The 21,390-nt window shown below is 47.9% G+C and overlaps 2 protein-coding genes across 3 annotated transcripts; both read right to left on the bottom strand.

Annotated features, from left to right (window-relative positions):
- Positions 1–595: 595 nt before the first annotated feature.
- On the bottom strand, positions 596–17,341 carry LOC119456159 (acetylcholinesterase). The gene is made up of 2 exons (XM_037717783.2): positions 16,734–17,341; positions 596–3,065 (listed from the first exon to the last, which is right to left on the bottom strand). The coding sequence occupies exons 1-2, from the start codon at positions 17,339–17,341 to the stop codon at positions 2,876–2,878; spliced, it is 798 nt and encodes a 265-aa protein (XP_037573711.1). The 3' UTR covers positions 596–2,875.
- A 128-nt stretch (positions 17,342–17,469) lies between these two features.
- Positions 17,470–19,927, bottom strand: LOC119456158 (acetylcholinesterase-1). Of its 2 annotated transcripts, none has more exons than XM_037717780.2 (2): positions 19,630–19,927; positions 17,470–18,256 (listed from the first exon to the last, which is right to left on the bottom strand). In XM_037717780.2, the coding sequence occupies exons 1-2, from the start codon at positions 19,632–19,634 to the stop codon at positions 17,470–17,472; spliced, it is 792 nt and encodes a 263-aa protein (XP_037573708.1). In that variant the 5' UTR covers positions 19,635–19,927. The 2 variants fall into 2 exon arrangements, with proteins under 2 accessions (XP_037573708.1, XP_037573709.1); XM_037717781.2 differs by lacking the exon at positions 19,630–19,927 and adding an exon at positions 19,173–19,571.
- Between the last annotated feature and the right edge of the window lie 1,463 nt (positions 19,928–21,390).

Raw genomic sequence — 21,390 nt, 5'->3', positions numbered from 1 at the left:
CCACTCCGCGAGGTGGCTGCTAGGCAACGCGCGCTGACGTCATCGCCAGGCGCAGTTTTTTGTTCGCACTGCGCGGCCTAATCAAGAGCTTAAACAGCTCCCCTGTTAAAACATGTTAAATTAATAAAATGTTATTCTGATACTGATTCACTGGCTATGGCGCTGCGCTGCTGAGTACGAGGTCACGGGTTCAATTCTCGCTAGCAGCGGCAGCTTCAGATGCAAAAACGCAATGCACGTACACGTGCAAAAACGCATGTGTACCGTGTTTCGGATGCACGTTAAAAAAAAAACACAGGTGGTCAAACTTAATCCAAAATGCTACGTCCCTTATGACCCACTGAGCACTTTCGGGACGTAAGATCCCATAATTATATTGAGTATTTTGCAAGCTTTACAGTATTGAGTGCAACGGAGGAAGTTGGCCCTTTGTCGCAACACGTAGCACGTACCATTGACCTCCATGTGTGTTTCTCACACTCGCGGTGCTCGCTCCTTTCGTTGTGAATTCTTTGGTTGCTGGGCCCCATCTTTAGCTGTAGGGAAGTTGAAGAACGCTGTGGGGCTGAGGAGGGACATTGAAGGTAGCATGACAAACGAAACAAAGCGTTTTTATTTTCGTTCCAGTATAAGTACACGTGGCGAAAAGTTCGTGAGGCCACGTGTTCGAAGTTCGAACTCTCCTTATCTCTGTCAGGTGAGTCCAGACTACAACAACTGGTGATTGTACAAAGGCAGTGAACTGGAAATAACAATTACACCTTAAAGAAATGTATTGTTTTTTTTTTCAGCGATGCTAATTTCGCATAGATTGCATTATGCAGTGATTATGCATTTCCAAACCTCGTGTAAACAACCGATGAACATGCTTTGTCAAAATGTTCAGCTGCTCGGATTCTTCTTGCAGATAGCTCTCCTTCGCCCTTGTAAAACAAACGTAGTCAGGTGGATCATGCTTTCCAGAAGCAATTATCGAATTGATAGCTATTCAATAGAATGGATACGTGATAAGCTGGTAACATGAAGTTCTGTCTGATATAGCTGAGTTCTGGCTATTGCGCAGGCAAGTGTCGTGCAAGACGTTGATGCTGACACATCCAACGACCAATTAAGATTACCAAGTTTACCGACTCGTAGTATTAATATTTTAAGATAGAAGCTCATTAGCCATGTTTGTATATTTCATATAAGTGAGACCAAATATGTGAGGAGTTTTGAAATCGTAAGTTTGAGTGACACGCTAGCACGAAAACCACGGTCGGGTGCCCGTTATCAAGCAATACTACCCGTTCGAGCCCCCCACCCCCTTCTATTCTGTTGTTTTAGAGTAATTCTTGGTGACCCATGGGACTATTTCGGCGTTAAGTGTTCAAAACATGGAAGTCACGTCCTTTCGTCGGGCGTGCACTTGCTGTTGAGTTCAACAGAAACACATAAATTTTGGGCCTGCGGCTGCCACCAGAAACCGCGGCGACTGTATTCGTTTAGTTGTTCCTATTCATTTCATTCAGCTGAATTTTTCTGTGACAAAATGAATTTGTCCAACCTTCAGGCAAATTGATCCATACGAAAGTCACTCTCGAACCTGTGATGCTTGTTACGAGTCTACTTCAATCTGAACAAGAGATCAAAGCCCAAAAAACAAGGTACGCTAAAAAAAATGCCAACTCTTTGGATACTTCAGCCATGGCAAACTCAATGCAGCAATTCCACGTTTGCGTTCACATTGACCTCACCAACCACGATTACGCCATTCTGCCGCTCCTGTTTCGTTCTCGTTGACTTGCTTCACACAGGAGGATAATCTTCTCGTGTGTTGTTGTAGTTCAGCAAACAAAAGCAAGAATACTTCACTTTGTAGCGATAACTCAACTCCTCTCTGCTGCTTCGGCAAAACACCTTTACCAGCGGTTTTACAACCTGCTGGCACTAATACCCTACCCCCTGAAAGTTAACGCGAACAATTCGACGTAGTACTGGAACCCTAGGGTTGCACAAAAGATAAACGAAATGTGACGTTGCGGTATCAGTACAACCGGTCATGACACTGTGAAAGATTGACGCCCTGTAGCCGTGTCACAATGACTCAGCTCACGAGTTCTCTTGACGCCACGTTAAGTCTCCAAGGACCCAACAATGCAAGATTCTACCTCAACAACTTGGTTCGTCTGCCTTTTGTACTACCGTTAAGCAAGCTTGTGTACGTTCCAAAGCGAACATGGCTCTCACTCATGGCATTCTCACATGATGACGAAATAATTTTGGTCGCATGGTACATCTTTGTTTTCACGCCTACACTAAATGTCGTGAAGCAACCGACAATGTTGTGCCTATTGGTTATGAATATGAACGTTTAGCACCAAGTTCCTTCACTCAGGTTACACCAAGTGATACCGATACCATGCGCACTTTTTACTCATATTCTTATTCTCCATGGCCCCGAACGATGCCTAAGCATCACATTTTGCATCCCCTTCCTCGTTCTCGCGTTGGTGAATCTGTTTCTCCTTTTGTGTATCTCCACGTATTGTTCAAGCACTTCTTCGGGCACAAAAGCAACAACAACAACAACAGCAACAAATTAAGAGCACGTACAGTAGCGAACAACACGGTACACAACAAACGATAAGTTCAATAACGCGAGCAACAAACAAACAAAACAAAATACAGATGTTCGAGGCGAGGACACAAGAGGGCGTATGGACCGCTTGGAGCGAACTCAAGCGGCTACATACTGGAACACAGCCTGACGTAGAAACGTGAGCACCAGGTCCTTATTAAGACGGCGCGGAGCACTTTGCGTCAACGATGAAGTCCCGCACTCTGACGCCGTCTCGCGAGGCAGAGCTGCCAGTGCGCGCACAAACACAAGTGTTCAGCCGATCACGATGTCCTGCGACGCCCCGTTGCCGCCGCGAAGCCTCCAGAAGTTCTTCCAGAAGTTGCACTCCTCGAGACGAGGCCCCACCTGGACGCTCGCGTTCCTCGCCGAGATGGACAGGTACCGGGGGTTCTCCTCGGAGTATCGAGGCCACGCCGAAATCATCGTAGGCATGTCTGGCCGCCTGCGACGACGAAAGCAAGGGCACCATAAAGATCAAACGTCCGTGCGCGTGTTGAAAATTAAAAATCTGGGCTTTCACGTGCCAGAACCCCGATCCCCACATGACATGCTTTAACGCCCACCCAACGTGGAGTACATACATGAGCGTTTTTGCAATTCCGCCCCCATCGTAATGCGGCAGCCACGGCAGAGATCGAACCCCGCGACCTCGAGTTCAACAGTGCAACACCACAGCCAATGGGCTACTGCATCAGAGGTGTGTGTGTGTGTGTGTGTGTGTGTGTGTGTGTGTGTGTGTGTGTGTGTGTGTGTGTGTGTGTGTGTGTGTGTGTGTGTGTGTGTGTGTGTGTGTGTGTGTGTGTGTGTGTGTGTGTGTGTGTGTGTGTGTGTGTGCGCGCGTGCGTGCGTGCGTGCGTGCGTGCGTGCGTGCGTGCGTGCGTGCGTGCGTGCGTGCGTGCGTGCGTGCGTGTGTGTGTGTGTGTGTGTGTGTGTGTGTGTGTGTGTGTGTGTGTGTGTGTGTGTGTGTGTGTGTGTGTGTGTGTGTGTGTGTGTGTGTGTGTGTGTGTGTGTGTGTGTGTGTGTGTGTGTGTGTGTGTGTGCGTGTCTTTCTACGTGCGACAAGCGCTGCCAAATTGGTCAGTGCTCTTTTAATTCGATTGAGCAGTCAGCTGACAGGCTCAATATTTGAAGACTTCTCCGTCTACTTGCAGAAGCACCATCAGCCCAGCTGCTACAGCCTTTTACAGCACGTCTATTTGACTTTGGTAGCAAAACAAACCACGTTTTTCTTTTCTCTTTTTTCTCTTTTTTCTTTTTTTTATGGGGGAGGGGGGGGGTGTTTTAAGGTAGCTGTAAAGTAAGCATACAGCTCAACACAGACATTCCACAATTACATAGTGCAACGCTTAAAATCCTACTGTTTGTAGTATCTCTGCCGTCATCTGCTCAGGAAGACAAGTAAACCTCTCAAGCACGCCGCACGCAAAACCCTTGTCCGCAATTGTGGCCTTGAGCAAACCTGTCCGCCGTTGACGCAATGCCGACGGCCAATGAAAGCGACGTGGGGTGTGCAGAATGCGATCTCTCGAAATCAAACCTGTTCCCGTACTCTATAGATGGCGCTTCCATCCACGTAACTACGAGTATTACAGAGCTTCTTCTGTGGCTTCTGTGTTCAGTTCTGGCTGCGAGAGCGCGATGAGCGCTTGTTTTACAGCAAAGCTGCATGTGGCTAGCCGATTCGTCCGTCTGTCGCTTGTACGCCGAAAACTATAATCATTGTCATCGTCTTCTTCCACAGCTGGCTCGTTGGCGCCCCTCGGCGCAACCGCGAACGCGCTCGTGCCACTGCTCCCGCATTCGTCGTCGTCTTCTTCTACAGCTGGCTCCGTTGCCGTTCGTCATTCCAGTGTAGAATTTCACTTCTCTTCTGTCGTCGTAATGGGGATGCCGCGTTTACGGGAGTGTGAGCCGTTGCTTAAGGGGGTATGATCCATTCATTGTCCCACGGGACGTACAGATTTAATTTTGAAGCAATTTAATTTTGAAGACTCCCAAGCTGCAATGCGACAACGGCCGACTGCAGGCATACCATCAGTGATGTCGTCATGATGGGATCACGTTGCCATCAGCTTCAACGCTGACGCGTTTTATTATCCACTCGTTTATTCGTTACTCTACATTATAGGAAACAAGAGCTCATTTCACAAAAGCCACCACGGAATTAGATATCAGAAACGTCTGAAGGGAATAAAGTGAGTACCATTGAATGACATATATATATATATATATATATATATCCTTCATGAATATACCTGCGCGCGAAGTCAGCCAAGGAAGTCAGCCCGCTATGTGATTACCCTAAGTGATAGCAGTCGCATTGCTCCTTTACCGGTACTTTATTGCAGAATTCTGTAGTTATGCCACCTTGTGAGTAGGATTGCAGAATTATGAAAGCACGAGTTTTCCAACCGCCAAACATTTCTTCACCGTACGTAATGCAGTTTCAAGAGAATTATTTTCTTCATCTGGATGCATCAGTTGACTCATTGTTCACACTGTTTCATATATATATATATATATATATATATATTGCTGCATTTCCAACTCTACTATACAAGTGATCATACTTAAAAGAGCCCTGAAGGCACACTCCTAAGCTTCTTGTTTCTTTATTCTTTTTCTTTTCTCCGTATGGTCATATTCCGAAAATAAATGGCTTCGCGATTGTTAAAGTCGGTTCTACATATATGTAGCGAATAAACAGCACTATAAATAAAGGAAGAGTTTTCTTTTTGTTTTTTTTAATGGCAGTCATAGGCGTTTCTCCCGCAACAACGGCATCTATTAACTGCTTCGGTAAATTGAGCGTTAGCGAATGGAAGTGATGTATTTCATCCCAGGCTATTTCCTCGTATGATGACTTGGACTTTATGTTCTCGAAAGGGAATCACTCGCATGCAATGTTTACTGAAACCGATACAGCACTAAACAGGGGAAGAATAACCGCGCATAATGCTGCTCTAGCTATTGCGTCACTGCTTCGTATTATATGAGCGAGAAGGCAATTTTCGCTTTGTTGTTGCTGTTGTTGTTCAGACAAGTTGAAAATGTCATTTACAAAAAAAAACAGGGTTGGCTCTTCTCTCTTCCGCAAATTGGGCCTAATTTGGCTTGTTCAGAACGAAAGAAGTTCCCACTTTTTTTTGCGACAATCTTTTTGTTGTGAAACAGCTTACTGGCTCTGCCCATGTGTCGTGAACATATAATTTTGTGAGGTGTTCATAGGTACGTCAAATCGCTATGTTGTAAGCGACACATAAACGCTGGTGTATAGAGTCCGCGCGGTCATCAGGACTGCTTAACCATATAATATTCAAAGATCGGACAGCTAAGTTATGGTACCCTATAATTCCGTGAGACGGACAACAAGAATGGTCTCGAAGTGACAGGATACGAAAGCGCTGTTGCAAAACGGAAGCAATGGCCAAGCCCCGTTTTATCAAATAAGTGAACTGTGGCAAAGGCAACCAATGTTTCACCACAATGCAAGAAATTAGTGACATGGAGTACTGCACTTTCAAAGTACCGACATGACATTTCCGACTTCTACTTTATTTTAACACGAAAGTGTTTTATGCCGGGGTCCACCAAGACTTCACTGACGTATTTCCGTCACGGAAATACGTCATAGAACATAATACAAAGAAAGAAACCAGAAGAAAAAGTTCCACAAACATGCAAAATTTGGAAATCGAACCTACGACCTCTTGGTCCGCGACGATAGATCGCCGAGCGTCTAACCCATTGCGCCACAAACGCATTTGCAAAGAGCTACACAGACGCGCCTTATATATCTAACACTCCTCCGTGTACCCGCGCTCTTGCTCGGGGCGGTGCCGCCGCCTACGAGCGGAAAAGAGAAGTACTGCATTATGACACTAACGCGCACCGACAGTGAACGCTTCGGTTATAGTGCCTAGAATATACTTACTAGTGTGCCGACCGCCGGGCGTTTCCAAAGGGAGACGCTGGCACCGCCGGTGATGCCTTCCACCGGAGGCCCCCAGACGGCGACACTGTTTGGGACCGTGCTAACCGAGCGGCGCATCACGCGTCACTTGCGCTTCGGGTGCACTTCGGATGCGCGTTCGTAAGCGCAGTCGGTTGCGGCGCGTTGTAGCTTTCGAGCAAGTAGCATGTGGTGCGTCCGCATGTCATTGCTGGGTTTCTTTCTGTGCGCGTGGTTCGCACTTGTGTCTGTTCACGGACGGAACCGAGATGTCGCAGAAAACGAGGCGTAAACACAGCACCTGTTTTGTCCCATATTGTGCAACTGGATACCGCTCAAACAACGAGCAAGTCTCATTATTCAGCGCCTGTTGACTGGCCAGAACGTTTTGGCGAGTGGGAGAAGAATATAAGAGGGGCTGATCGAAGGCTAACTCTGGCGGCTGTCGCTTGTGAGAAACACTTTAATAATTGCTACATTGAGCGCTCCTTCAAAATTAGTCGACGGCGTGTCGCCCATGAAAATGTGCCCTGTTTAATTACCGTCATTTATGTTAATTAATTTAATTTATGGTAATTAGACACAACTTGGTGCGAATTTAGCATTTGTGGACATGTCTCGCATATAATAGTTTACTGTGGAAAAAAATTACACTTCGGAAACCACGTACTTATTTATTGGTATTTTTCGCAGAAACACCCCGTATCGTGTAGCGTTATAATGATAACTGTGCATACGATCGTTTGTAAGTGCAACGAAATCATATTCTTTCGATTACGCTTTGCACCTCAACCAACGCTCCGCAGAACGAAACGGGCTGGGACAGCCCATTGGCGTCTGTCGCACACGCGCGCGTTGGCTAGAGACGCCGCTCGGCATAGCACGGTCCGTACGGCTATCGCCGTCTGGTGGCCGCCGGCGGAAGGCATCATTCTCCGTGCCACCGGAAAGCCCGCGGTCGGCACACTAGTATGTATATTCTAGGCACTATACTTCGGTGGTCTCAGCACTACGACGCCTCGATGCCAGCATTCGAAGGGACGCTGGCATCAAGAAGCACTACCAACGCCACCTAGGTGGCGGCGTTCACCGTACTCAGCACAGCGGAGCGTGGCCTCCGCAATTAGCTCTGAAAATGTTTCTGAAGTTGATCGCAGAGGCTGCAATTACGACGCGCTGTACGCGCTGATTTGACTCGGGGACGATTCAGTTACGTGCTTTGTCTTGCGCGTTGTATTAGTGTGTCAGTTACGTGCTTCGTCTTTCGCGTTGTGCTAGCGTGTGCAGCGTAGTGCAGCTTCCATATGCACGACGGTTGCTCATGGTCATCGACGTTGGTAGTCGTGATGGAGGAGACGTGCCACCAGGCGTCAGCGTGGGTGCATCAACGCCTAAGGGCGCTTTAGCCACAAAACACCAATAGACATTATATATCAATGTGCAATAAACATTACACTACTTCTGTGAAGACACGTTTCACTTTCGTGTTCTATACCGATTCCTATATAAGAGGGATCAACCACAATTTTTCAATACATGATGATCTTCTACAACTTAAGGAACTACTAACAGGCGTCAGAGCGCTCTAAATAATTACCACAATGCAGGTATCTAAGAACCAATTTCGTTTTCGGTATCCAGGAGACGGGCTCGTCATGACGTAATGCCAAACTTGCTCACCCACCGTGATGGCTGATTGGCTATGGCGTTGGGTTGCTAATAAGTACGAGGTCGAGGGTTAATTCCCGGAATCGAGGTCCACATTTCGATGGGGGCGAAATGCGAAAACGTTCGTGTACCCTGCAGTGGGTGCACGTTAAAAAAACCGAGATGGTCCAGTTAATTAGGAGTCTCCCACTACAGCGTGCCCCATAATCCGATCGGGGTTAAAAAGCCAACATTAAATTATTTAAACAAATTTGTTCACTCTGTTCCAGCAATCCTGCTGCCGCCACACGCAGGCGCACCCAGAAGAAACGCCCGTGGATGAATCTTGTCGCTGCATGACGTATGCAAATTTTGCTCTATGTCATTACGTCACGATAATCTCGATGAAGCTAGGACCAACTTTAGTATCAAATTAAAATATGTTATATGTGTTTTACAGCCACAATACTTGCTACTGTCATCTCTTTAAATCATTTTACAGAAACGTGTGATATACAATATACGTATACAACTTCGAAAATATTTGTCAGTATACTTCTTTAAAGATGGTTTGCCCTCGCGGCTAAAGTCAATGTTGGCTTGGTTATACCATCGATCAAGGTTGACATTTAGGCTTGTCGGTTTGTCGTCATGAAGGTTTTTCGATGCAGCGCAACTAGTACAAGGACTCAAAGGAAGAACAAGACGCACGCACTAAGCGCTCCGAGCGATCCTTCTGCAAGAACGCAGCACAGCAAGAACGCCAACGGCTGCAAGAATACAACAACGTCTATCTTCCTAATAAGTGCCTCGTTCACCAAGGCACGCTGAGGTTGGCCTTCGAGGCAAGCGACACAGACTGGAGAACGAAAGCTTGTTATGTCCACTGCCCAAACAGTGCGTGCATGCCAAATTATGTATACCAGCCTGAGCAGCCAACTATGGAAGCAGGTCGTGCATGAAGAACACGACGGTGTGGCCGCTAGCGTATAAACGAGCTAAACTACTATAAATACACATGGCTACAAGTGGCGGTATAACCGTCACTGGGGTAATTCAAACGTACACGCTCAGTGGCAGAGACCCACACAGCAGCAAACGCTGGTTTCGATAGACTTGCTTACATAAAAGAAAAGAAAAGAAATACTTACGCATACATTTTTATAAGCGTGATACAGCGTGGTATACAAGTGATAACGCGGCAGTTCTGCGAGACAACCAGGAAAAGAAATCTCCCAGGAATGGTTCAGTCGACCTTGCGCAACAAAATGAAATGTGATATACGAGATGCGAGAAATTTGGTTATGCGAATTGCGACTGCGCGGAAACATTTGTACACTGGGAGTGCTGCGAAAAAAAATATTTTCATTTTTTTGCAGCCTCCACACTTAGCCTGAAATCGGGTGGTACAGCGCATGTGTGCATGTTGGAACAGTGCCGTGTATTTCTCAATTCCAGTAGCGCACGTCATGCCACGAGGACAAAATTTAAGTATTTTGTAGATGCCGTGATTCGGCAAAATTTTCCTTGAAATGATACAAATGAATATTGCTTGGACAAAGGCTATCGATGAATTTACTCTCCATAAGAGTGAGGAGGAAGCGGACAATAATTGTATTTACGAGCTTGATAAACGGTATCGACGTTTCATCTAACGACGCGCCACTTTTTCAAGTGAGTTTAGTCATAATGTATAGGTATGGTTCGCTCGGATATATATATATATATATATATATATATATATATATAAAGAAAAACAGATAGATTTGGTCACCTTATAGTGATAACGGTTACTCCTTTTTACCTAATAGTAATATATATTTTATTATATTGCAGGAAGAAACGTCATAGGTTTGGAACAACGACAGCGGTGTTATCATAGCTAAATGGAGTAACTGATGTCGGAAAAGACTCGCCATATAGGTTCTCGACGCGCTAAGACATACACATAAACATGCACATAGCAACCTGCAATGGCAAGTTGCTCCCACGACATGCTTAGTCTCGACACACACGTGTATGTTCAGTTTCGAACACGTTCGCATGCGGTCCTTGATGAACAAGCACGTATATGGTACATGACATAGCCTATCACAAATACTCGCAAAAATAAGAGGAAGCAGTTAGCTTCTTCTGATGTTCTCGACAACGCCCATTCGTAAGCGACGTTTTGAGCAGCCAGAAAATATCGTTCTCAAGCAGATGTTGGAAACTTTCCGCCACTGCCAATTATGCTCAGATCGCTTTCTGTGAAAACTGCGCAAGTTTTACACGGCGCTTGTAACGAGTAGGGTAAGCTCTCGTGAAGAGACCGGTATGATAGTGTGCTTTCTCATTACGGGGCTCGGGTGCACTTTTTGTGCCCTGCAGACATTTCGACTTATGAAAAATTTATAGTTTGCCGTTTCGAAACAGCAAAACATGACTCTTAAGTAAGCTTCCGTTGAAACGTGACGTCTATATGACGGCTATTGAGTGTCGTGCCACCGAGTTGTCCCTAGTACATCAGCTCCACCAACCTTTTTTTCCCTGTCTCTCTGCCCGCCAGAAGGTGTGAGCGCAACGAAATTTAAGTATCTTGAATGCAACGCTCACTTGGGCTGCATGGAAGGGGTGTGGCAGCCAAGTTCTAGCTTAGTAACAATGTCACCACAAATTTCATCTCATGATTTTCACCTACCATCATTCCACTTGTTTTTCTTTCCCGCACCTCCATCTTTTCATCATGGGCGCTTGACGACAAGGCTACAGTAGAGGAAAGGAAACTTGCTCGTAACCACCGGCCTCATTTTAATGTCACGTGTTTTTCCATCAGCAGCAGCCATATCTAACAGCGTAAGTCAGACGTCTAATTTGGCCTGGTAAAGTCATAATTCGAAGCTTGCGACCTCGTTCGTCGAAGCCCACAGTGCCACAGTTGTTCTAAATAACGTTATTGTCATAGCCCATCGAGAATTGTCCTGTATGCACGAGCGAATACACCCAGTGCTTCTTATGTATTTATTGATTAAGCCAATCGACCCCTATTTTTTGGACTTCAATTTTATAGCTACTATGCGTTTGGCAATTTCTATAGTCTTATTATATGCATTTTATATACTACTGTGGACCTCATTGCCTTCCCCCTAAAAATTATCGATCTCGCTTTCTTACGTATATATACTTCACATATGTGACGCCCTTCACAAAATAATATCGGGTCAATTGCGCTTGTTTTTTTTTTTTTTTTGTTTTTTTCTTGTTTTTTTTTAAGTCGCAGTTTCGCTAGAAAGGCGGAGCATCAATTGCGATGGCAAATTAATAGACCGCTATACAAAGTAAGGATAGTAGTTTTATCGCCCGTATAAACTTGTAAACATTCGCTTACTAACAAGCATGATGTCACGCGCGCCTAGGTAAACATGAACACATCACACTCGATGACCGCGGAAACTCGCTGTGAAAACGCTGGAGTGAGGAAGCGCGCCAGCAGCAGTGAGCGAATTGACTTTCGTGCTGCCTCTCACTTCAACGCGGACTAAGCGGCGAAAACACAACGCATAATAAGCTATCAGCACTCGCACTCTACCCCTATCGCATATCGCTTTCAAGTTATGGCCAGCCCGGCCATGCCCGGCCGCACCATTCGCAGCAACTGCCGGAGTACGGAGTAGAACGAGTCCGGTGCATCTCAACCACACAAGGCCAACAGAAAATGAACCCAAGGAAAGAATCGAGTAGATTAACTGTTTTCTCATTTCATTTTTCATCATTTTCGTCTGCAGTAGCATGCTGGCGGCATGCCACGCCAGGCAAACCAGCCCAGTCCTCATTTAGAGGCCTCTCTTTGTCTGAACGAAGGCTATTCTATATTCTAAATTTCTAATATCCACGCAACCGTATAACGTTCACCTCCAGTAACTCACTGCAGCGCTTTCTTTACCGCTGCTTGCCGACTTGAGTATGAGCTACCTTGAAGTTCAAAATCAGGCCACTTAGATCAGCTAACTGATCCCGCTTCAACCGCTACTGTTTGGGAAGGAGAAGCGCACACGCTCCCGCTCCTCGTAGAGAAGAAAAACGCCGATAAACGCAAGAGCGCGAGCGTTGTTGTTGCGTGAGAATGCACGACTAGCGTATAATATTCAGTCACCGATGCGACCATCCGTTCGCCAGACAAACAAGGAACCTGCATTGACGTCACCGATGCCGGCTATTACTCGATGCAGGCGCATTTGGAACGACCCTCTGCGGCCGCGCTTCTCCCAACCTCGCGACCTTGCGCGTCAGGGTGGCTGAAGTCGCAAAGCTGGCCGCAGACGCGCACTTACTCCCCGTTAATCGGATGGCAGAGCCGGTGGCCGTTACCGATTACTTTTTTTGCCAAGCCGTCGAACGTGAAACTGGCTTAAGAAACTGTGCACTACCCGCTTGGCACCAGGTTTTTTTTTTGTGGGTCACAAAGAAAAAAAGCTGCAGACTTATGTGACCCTGCAGAATCACAACCCAAGGGAAAAGAAAAGCTCCGCGTGATCTAGGAGACGCTCCGCAGTAGTAAAAGAGCTGCTGAATCGGCGAAAACCACTCAGCGTTATCGCGTTAACCGATGCTCATAAGTATACCCTACCATATACAAAGTATCTCCTTTGTCATAAAGCGAGAAATTATAAAATAAAAAAGAACAGATTGGATCTGCCTTCACAAGATATGCACTAAGAGGCCTCTCTAAGTTGGCATTGCTTCGAGTGGCGTGATTCACGCTCTTGTTGTTTTAATAGGTACCTTTATTTTAATTCAAAAGCGCGCTTCCCCGCAGCGTTTCTTATTCCAGCAACAGTTCATTCAAATAGAGTAGACTGATGGGCTAGTTGGTACGGAATTATGTGCAGTGTAGTGTAGACGGAACACACAAGACGACCGAAAGACGGAACTCACACTGTTGATGAGTTCCGGTAGTAAGCAATATGCTCTGTCTCACCATTTCCGTGCAGTGCAGCATACGCTAAGCGCGTGTCAGCAAATCAGTGACAATAGCCGATTGCGTATTTCAGAGAAGGGAGCAGTGCTCACCCATTGTGCTTTACTAATCTTTCGGCGAACTTAATTCTGTTCTGTTGTCGTCGCGCGGCGGGCGATCAGAGGCGCACAACGGAGGAGCCCCTACTTGTAGTTCTCTTTTCTGGCTGGCTGACGCGACTCGTAGCCTTCTCTGTACTGAACGGAACTTGTTAGATGGAGGATATGGATGGATATATGTGGATGGAGGCCTGAACATAAGTTTCTTTTGGGGGAAGCCATCGATGTCGTCGCTAAGGCAAAGATACGATTTGGAGAGAAGCAAAGTAATAGGCGCGTTCGAATAGCGAGATTTCCTAATCGAATACGATTATTGGAGGAAAAAGAGCTTTGGATTATCGGATCGAATATCGAATATTTTATTATTCATGAACAACACTTCTTTGCGTTATTCGATACGTCTAATACCGTTCACAACTACATTTCCGGTCTACTGAGGAGCTTGTAAATGAGAAACAACTGAAACACGATCGTGCTTGGCGCACCCTGAGAATGACGGTAAGAAAAACGCAGAAACAGCCCATCGCCAGATGCTGGATGTACAAAGTTAATATCAAATACTTGTAGATCATTTTCGAAGGTATACAGACAATGGTTGGATGTTCAAATAATACATTGTTTTACCTAAATCGAGGGAGGCGAGACATTCTTATTGAACGACAGAAATTATTGAGCAGGAGTCGTAACGGCATGTGTCCGCTAAGCAACTGCAGAAAGCCGCGGTTCGAAGAAATCGCGGCACCCCTGCAGCAGAATTCATTCGGTATAGCCACCAACTGCATCTGGCTTTCCCCTGTGGTCTCCGACAAGTGTCTGCTGTCCCTTGTAATCGAACTGGAAAGCGAATATTCGGCAACTTCGAATAGTGAATTCTCGATTTGAATGCGTATCGGATGTCAAACACTATTCGATTCGTAATCGCAAGTTCGAATACTAGCACACCCAGATGTCTGTTGACCTCTGATCGCTCTACTAGTTCAACTTCGACGCTGTGTCGGTGCGTTTCGGCCGCGTAAGCATCGCTTGGCGTCCCTCTCATTGGTTCGTTCCCATCACACAAAGGTTGAAAGCGCGCGCTGCACTGTTTCGCTTTGGTTAGAAGCTTTGTTCTCTCGGTTACGCAAGACTGTGCAGATCAATTGTTTGTTCCTAATCTGTAGTTGTTTTCTTCTTATTCGCCGCGTTCGCTTTTCAAAGCGCCGAGCCACAGGCGATGCGATTATTGCCCGCATCGCGTGCGAAAACAATGAAACTGCGCCTTCGTGTCCAAGTGACCTCTGACGTCCGTTGGCGGTCTCACTTCCGGGTGCGGCATCTCGGCAAGCGGCGGCAGTATAACGCCGCCGGCTCCAGGCGACCACTTCCCTCCCGATTCTTTTCCTTTGTCCTATTTTGGCTTTCTTCAAATGACAGATTTTAAGTCGTGATGCAATAAACCTCTTGCTTATCTTCATCGTTAGACTAGTAGTCTTTGTAGTAGTTGTAAGAGATGGTGTAGCAGTAGTTGATGATGGTGGTAGTAGTAGTAGTAGTAGTAGTAGTAGTAGTAGTAGTAGTAGTAGTAGTAGTAGTAGTAGTAGTAGTAGTAGTAGTAGTAGTAGTAGTAGTAGTAGTAGTAGTAGTAGTAGTAGTAGTAGTAATTAGTGAGATGAGGAAAATGAATACGGAAGGCCGGTGTCGAAATGCATCTGAGCCCTTTTCCTAAACAGATCTGTCGCACAGTCAGCCCAAGAAGCCCCGGATTCGCCACAGGTGATGATAAAGAATAGCAGTAAATTTTTCATTGAAGAATCTGTAGAAATCAGTAGATTGCTTACGCTGGCAAAAGAGGATTTTTAAACGAAGTTTTTGCCGGCACAGATATAGTGTTTATTCTTAGGACTACAATGTGTCACCTGCGAAGCAGGTCACACATTGTAGACAATACACAATACAATGACCTCCAAAATTTTTGAAGCGGTGCATCGTGTGAAAATAAAAAAAAATAAAAAAAAATCACGGTGCGCAGAAAATCTCGAACACCGTAACTAACAAAAAGGCACTTTGCTCCAACATTCAAACCAGTTTTGGAAATGCCTCTGGTGACATCTGGTACCATAACTCTGAAGTGCTCATTGTGTTTTCAACTATGCTTAAGCTCCAAAATGAAAAATAAAGACACATGTCGCTCGGTGCTGGTGCACACTACAATCGGCGTCGCTGTTTGACAAACACAATGAATAATTCACACATGCCTGAAAAACACAGCTATTTGAACTGAACGCAATCAATAATTATTGTTTTGTCGGCAAGCTTTGGCGGCAGACATGCGAATGAAAGTTTCCCGAGATCGCAGGCAAAACACCGCGGCGCGGCGTTTCCGTAGGCGCCTACATCGCTATAGTTGTCTGCTAGAGCAAAGCAACCGCAACTTGTTGATTATTCCACGATTGGACACCACCACTGCATGTTTTCATACTATCTCTTCACCACTGATACCACGATTCCGTCATCCCATTTCAGCATATCATCGTTCACTCTGTCTATTAACGATGTTCCTTGCGCCGATGCCGTTGTTCGTTATTGCGATTGTTTAGGCTTAGTACGGATGAGCCAAGTGCCAGTGGGAAGAACCGCGCGATGCAGAAAGACCAGTCCCTGTGTGTCGCACGGACTGCCGCAGGAAGTAGGCTATCTCGCGAAAGAAAAAAAAAATCATGTCCTTGCTGTCTACAAGGAGTCACGCGCGCGGTGAAGTCGGAACGCGGAACGCGGGATTCACGTTGCCCCTGTTTTATTTTATTTCTTCCTTTCCTTCCTTCCCTCAGGGTCTCGCGTCGGTGGGTGCTTCCGTCGTTTACGAGCGCTCGGCGCCCGGGTATACAACACCCCGCAAAGTTCAGGGCCGGCGCTAAGATCGGCGCTCGGGCGCCGATAGGTTAGTCGTTTTAAATTCTGCCCTACTTAGGCTCTTGCCAAGTGGTCCACTGGTCGTAGAGCGATTGGGCGCATTTCTCGGCCTCGTCGATACCCTCCGTGATACGTCCGGTACGTAAAAATGAAAAATGCATTCCCTTAGCATCCGGCGACTCGAGAGCCGGCGTCGACCGTTGCCTCGTTTAAAACAAGAGGTCAAGAGAAACGCTTGTTCAAGAACATTTTCGACGCTTCCAGGTTAGTCGGGGCGGAAACGGGAGTTAATTGAAAACGAATGCAGGAGAAGAAATGAATCTGTGTGCCGGGGTCGCCATTTTAGCGCCCCGTTCACGTATTCAGTGGAGGGGAGATATCCCGGGAGAGTATTTACAAAGTGGATCGCGATCATCTCCTGCAGTCGCCCTTCTCTCTATTTCTTATTTACCTCCTCTCTCTCTCAGTGGCAGTTTTCTAGATGCTTCCGAGATACTCCCAGCGGTAAGCAGAAGGGAAAAAAACCGACCGATAGGCATCGGGGACTAGCGCTAGTTTCACACTCACCCTGTTCGCGCGAACCTGCCGAGCATCTTCATGATCTTCTCCGAGAGCAGTTTCTCCTCGTCGCTCTTGCTCATGTCGTTCATCGAGCCGAGCATGTAGAGCATGTCCTCGCCGTACGTCGGCCCGAACAGCTGCGAGCCGAACGACGACTCTTGCGCCAGCATGAAGTAGTAGACGTTGGCGCCGCGCCGCGCCAGGTCCTCGCCGAATTCGTTTCCGGGACAGAGGGTGACGCCGTCCCCGATGGCGCGGCCGCCGGCCTTGAGCGCGTCGCTCGGGCTCTCGTCAGTGTCGTTGAGATAGTAGCTCATGATGGGAGCCGCGTTACGCTTGTACATCATGCCGAAGAAGAGTCCCACCACGTAGCGCACGTCGCCCATCGTGATGTCGTCCGGTGGGGCGCCGTCGAAGTAGCCGCCGTAGTACACGAGCGCCGCGGCTTCTTCCTCGGTCAGGCCCATCAGCACATCGGTGCCCTTAAAGCTTCTGGCGTCCGCCATCATCTCCTGCGGGCTCTTGGGCAGGAACTCAGTCGCCGAACACGGGATACAGCGATATGCGGCCGCGGCTGAACTCGTACTCGGCGCTGTTGGCGATATCGTGGGCATCCTTGGTCTTGAGGCACTGCATCACGCCACCGGGGTTGCGCCTCAGGTCCTGCTCGCTGTCCAGGCACCCCAGCTTGCGCGTCACGGTTAGCGCCCGGTTGTACGCCATGTCCGGTTTGTTGAGCGGATTACTCGTGTAAGGGTTGCCACCCAACAGTACAGCTCGCTTGAACAGGCTGCGGCTCTTGGGCGACAGCATGTGGTAGCCGACGCTCTGTGCCCCGGCATCGTGGCCCATCAGGGTGATGCTGTCCGGGTCCCCGCCGAAGAACTCGACAGTTGTCCCGCACCCAGTTCATGGCGAGCCGCTGGTCGAAGAGGCCCAGGTTCGCGGGCAAGTCCTTGCTGCGGCCGTACATGAAGCCCAAGCCGTTCAGGCGGTAGTTGAAGGACACGGCGACCACGTCTGCGACGGCTGCCAGGTGCGACATGTCGGCCGTAGCCCGCTCGGAGCCGCCATGCGTGAAGGCACCGCCGTGAATGAACACGACGACGGGGAGGCGCGAGCACTTGGCGTCCTCGCGGCACGTCTCCGGTGCCCACACGTTGAGGAAGAGGCAGTCCTCGTTGAGGCTCAGGTCGTAGTTGTTCCAGCGCTCGTCGGCGTAGAAGTACGTCTGCGGGCACGAGGGTGGCTTGATCGTGGCGTTGTAGATGCCAGAGCCCCAGTCGTAGTGGGGCACGGGCTTCTTGAAGCGCAAGTCGCCCACCGGCGCCATGGCGTAAGGAATGCCATAGAACTCGTTCACACTCTGGTCGTTCACAGTCTGCCGTGTGCCGCGGGTACAACCTGTCCTAAAGCACACCACCGGCGCGTCGGAGAAGATGTCGTTCTCGGAGGGCACGCTCCGACCGTGGGCAACGGCGCTGAGCGCCACTACGACGAAGAACAATGAAGCGAGCATTGCGATGTGACTGCAATAAAAAGAAAAATCGAATAAGTCAGATTTAACTTAATTTACGTCATTTTACACTGCTCTTCCTAGTACTATAATATCTTTTTTTTTATGGTAGTTAAGAGCAACAGAAACCGAACTTGCATCGTGCACTGACGAGATCGTTTTGCCATTCGAAAGTTAAGAGTGGGTCTAATTCTTTTATAACGCAAATACTCTTCCATTTTCGAGATAAGGATGCACTGTTTTCTTTGTTTGTTTGTTTTTTATTTTATTATTTCTTTTTTTTTGTACCACAATTACAACATCTTTCGAAAATAGTTTTTGTATCTTCTTACATTTAGGGGGATCCTCATTAGTCATTCATAAAATGATAACGTGCAGTTCTTTACGAGATATTTTAGGCACTCAATACAGCCCCACTATTTGTGGACTGGCTCATATGAAACTACGCTATAAGTAAACCCTCTGCCGTCTTCACACAGTAATCTTTGCCAGTAAAGGTTCATCTATTTTTCATGTCGAAAATAATAAGCCATTTGTCACTATAAATCAGCAAGGTGCACAATCTAGCTATCAAAAGCGGAAGATACAGCAGATAACCAGCCGGCATCACCACATAGTTGCATAAGTCATCTGACAAGCATACGGTAAAAATAGGTTGGCATGTCGACGGCGCCGATCCAACGTTGCCTCACGTTTTGTCGGTATTGTTTCTGTCGACAAAATCTTGGAAAAAAACTTGTTTCTACAAATGCATGTATTTTCAACTTAGATATGCGAATCTGTTATAACATTGCACTAACTTCGTTTATTAGGAGTTAATGGATCATTGCCATTTGGCCGAAATTAACAAAATCAGCCACGTGAACGGGAATGACGGACGACCACAAAAGGAGACCGCCTCTCTCGGATAACAAAAAAAAAAAACTTACCGTCGTAGAAAATATGAAATCACAATCACACCAGAGAACGGCGAAGCCGTTGCTACAGGAGGCGGTCTCCTCGGATGTCGATTTTCAAAAGCCGCTACGGAGAAAAATTTTACGCTAGATCACGCTCTGCCAAGTCGATGCCAGTACTCCAGTAATGCCAAAAACGGAACGACAACAGCAATAAAACAAGGAACAGTGCGCGGTCCACCGTTTAGCACGGGTCTAGCCGAACTCTCGCCTACGGGGATAAGGCCCAAGCACAGCTTCGAGCTAAGACATCAATGGACGCAATAGTCCCGCAAAGGGGCCGAGAGCGCCTCGGACACCAGGAGCAAAAGTGAACAGGGACAGATGAGCGCTGCCGCGGAGGCGTCTCTCACAAGACTGAGCGAGCAGCGGGAGCGACGGGGACAATGTATAGCGGACGGCACGTGACCCGGCGTATGTATTCACCCACCTCATCAAGTGGCTATCCTGGGCCCGCGGTCAAGATCAGCATCCTTCACACGCCCTCTCCGCGGAAGCTGCCGGGGAGCGTAGTGATTCCCAGTCCACGCGGGGAGCACTTTTTGACGCGCGAGCGTGTTGTGTTGCTCCCCCCCTCTTCCCTCGACCGGGCCTTGAATACGGGTGAAAGGGGTACACGGCCGCTGCAGCCGCCGCTTCGAGGAGAGGTGCAGCCGCTGGGCGAGGAGATGGCCGAAGGGCCGCAGGAGGAACCACCACTCGAGCAAGACTCTCTCTCTCCGCGTGGTTCTCTCTATGCCTCGGGCCGCTTGTTTTGTGCGACGACCGTTGATTACGCGTCGTCCGCCGTGAGGTACGATCACGGGCTGCTGCCGAACATCGTGCGTGAGCGAGGGTTACCTGCGAGCAGCGAGAGTACAGACAGCAGAAGGGGTTGGGCTTATACGTCAAGAAGCCGGCAGCAAGCGATGGGCCGCACCGCAAGCTCCGCGACCCACCGTCCATCCATCCATCCATCCATCCATTGCCGCTACTTGGGCGCCTGGTACGAATCACGTACTGGAGTTTATTACCCTCCCCCACCAAACATGGAGACTATTAAGCGTGGTAGCTGGTTCGGAGCGGCTGGATGGCCGCTTGTAGTATCCGTTTTTCCTCGTGACTGGCGCATAATCGAATTTTACGCTGTCAGCAGCCGAGCGCAGACGCGGGCGCGCGTTTTCTGTGCGCGGCTCGTGGAACGCGCGCGCTCACAATCGACTCTGTTTCTCTCCCGCCTGCATCACGCTTGTAACGTAAGAGTTGCTCAGCTGTCGGCCCTTGTGTGTCCTCACAGCGAAGCCAATTTGGACGCGGTGAAGTTGCGTCGACCACCTGAGTTGCGACGGCAGTTGCTGTCCGAGTGCCGCGCGCCTGGTTCGTTAACGAGAAGGCGAAACACCGTTACGAGCGATCGCGAGCTTTTCTTCAGAAACGCGGCGTACACCCTTGAAGGTTGTATACGCCACTTTCTGTCGTTGTTGAGTCTCGTAGCTCCTGGCTCACCTCTGGTGGTCATCGTTTGCGAGACTGGATGTGCGGTGAACGGTTCGCACTTGAGCTGAGGACGTTGACCTTTGCTCGAAGACTATCAGGAAATAAGGAGTCAATATTTTAAAGCTGATTAACAAGAACAACAAAATGAAGTGCTCAGTGTAAATTTAAAATGCAAACAGGAAATAACTGATCAGAAACTCCTTTTAGCGTATACGTTCATAGAAGTGCGAAGTACCCTGTACCCCGTTTCTAAGCATGGAGTAATCTCAAGTGTACGTTTCGGAGTTTGAATTAAGCCATTGTTACAAATGCCGGTCAACTTGTAACTTGTCAGCTTGTCACCAGAACCGCACTGCAGTTGTTTCGGAATTGTTCGTGCTTGAATTTATGAGTACATTAGGCAGCCCGTGATTCGGCTGAAGCACAGGTACTCTGCGTGGCCTCTCAGCTGCACAAAGTGAAGTGCGCGGAATGTGCGTGTTGTTTGTTCGCCTGATCAAAGCGCCATTCTCTACTTTCTAAGGCTTCCTGTTCGCCATCTACCGTGGCCATTATGACTATGCCCTCTTTTCCTGCCTTTCAATGACAAATATTCTAGAACCGCAACCTCATTTGTCTCAAGTTCACGAAGTCATGCAGATATATTGCTGATGGACATCCCTGTGATGCAATCGTGATGGACATCCCCGTTTCTGAGAGCAGATAACGCTTCCTC

The sequence above is a fragment of the Dermacentor silvarum genome, chromosome 6 (genome assembly GCF_013339745.2).
Source record: "Dermacentor silvarum isolate Dsil-2018 chromosome 6, BIME_Dsil_1.4, whole genome shotgun sequence".
In the NCBI taxonomy this organism is placed as follows: Eukaryota; Metazoa; Arthropoda; class Arachnida; order Ixodida; family Ixodidae; genus Dermacentor; species Dermacentor silvarum.
Note: the sequence above shows the minus strand (reverse complement) of the source record. Positions and strands in the feature narration are given on the sequence as shown.

Bases quoted from the DNA above. Each gene is read 5' to 3' on its own strand.
- LOC119456159 (XM_037717783.2), bottom strand. From the start codon at position 17,341: ATGCCCACGATATCGCCAACAGCGCCGAGTACGAGTTCAGCCGCGGCC. The intron at 3,066-16,733 runs GTGAGTGTGAAA...TCGTCGTCGCAG, and splicing joins GGCAGGTTCGCGCGAACAGG to GCGGCCAGACATGCCTACGA.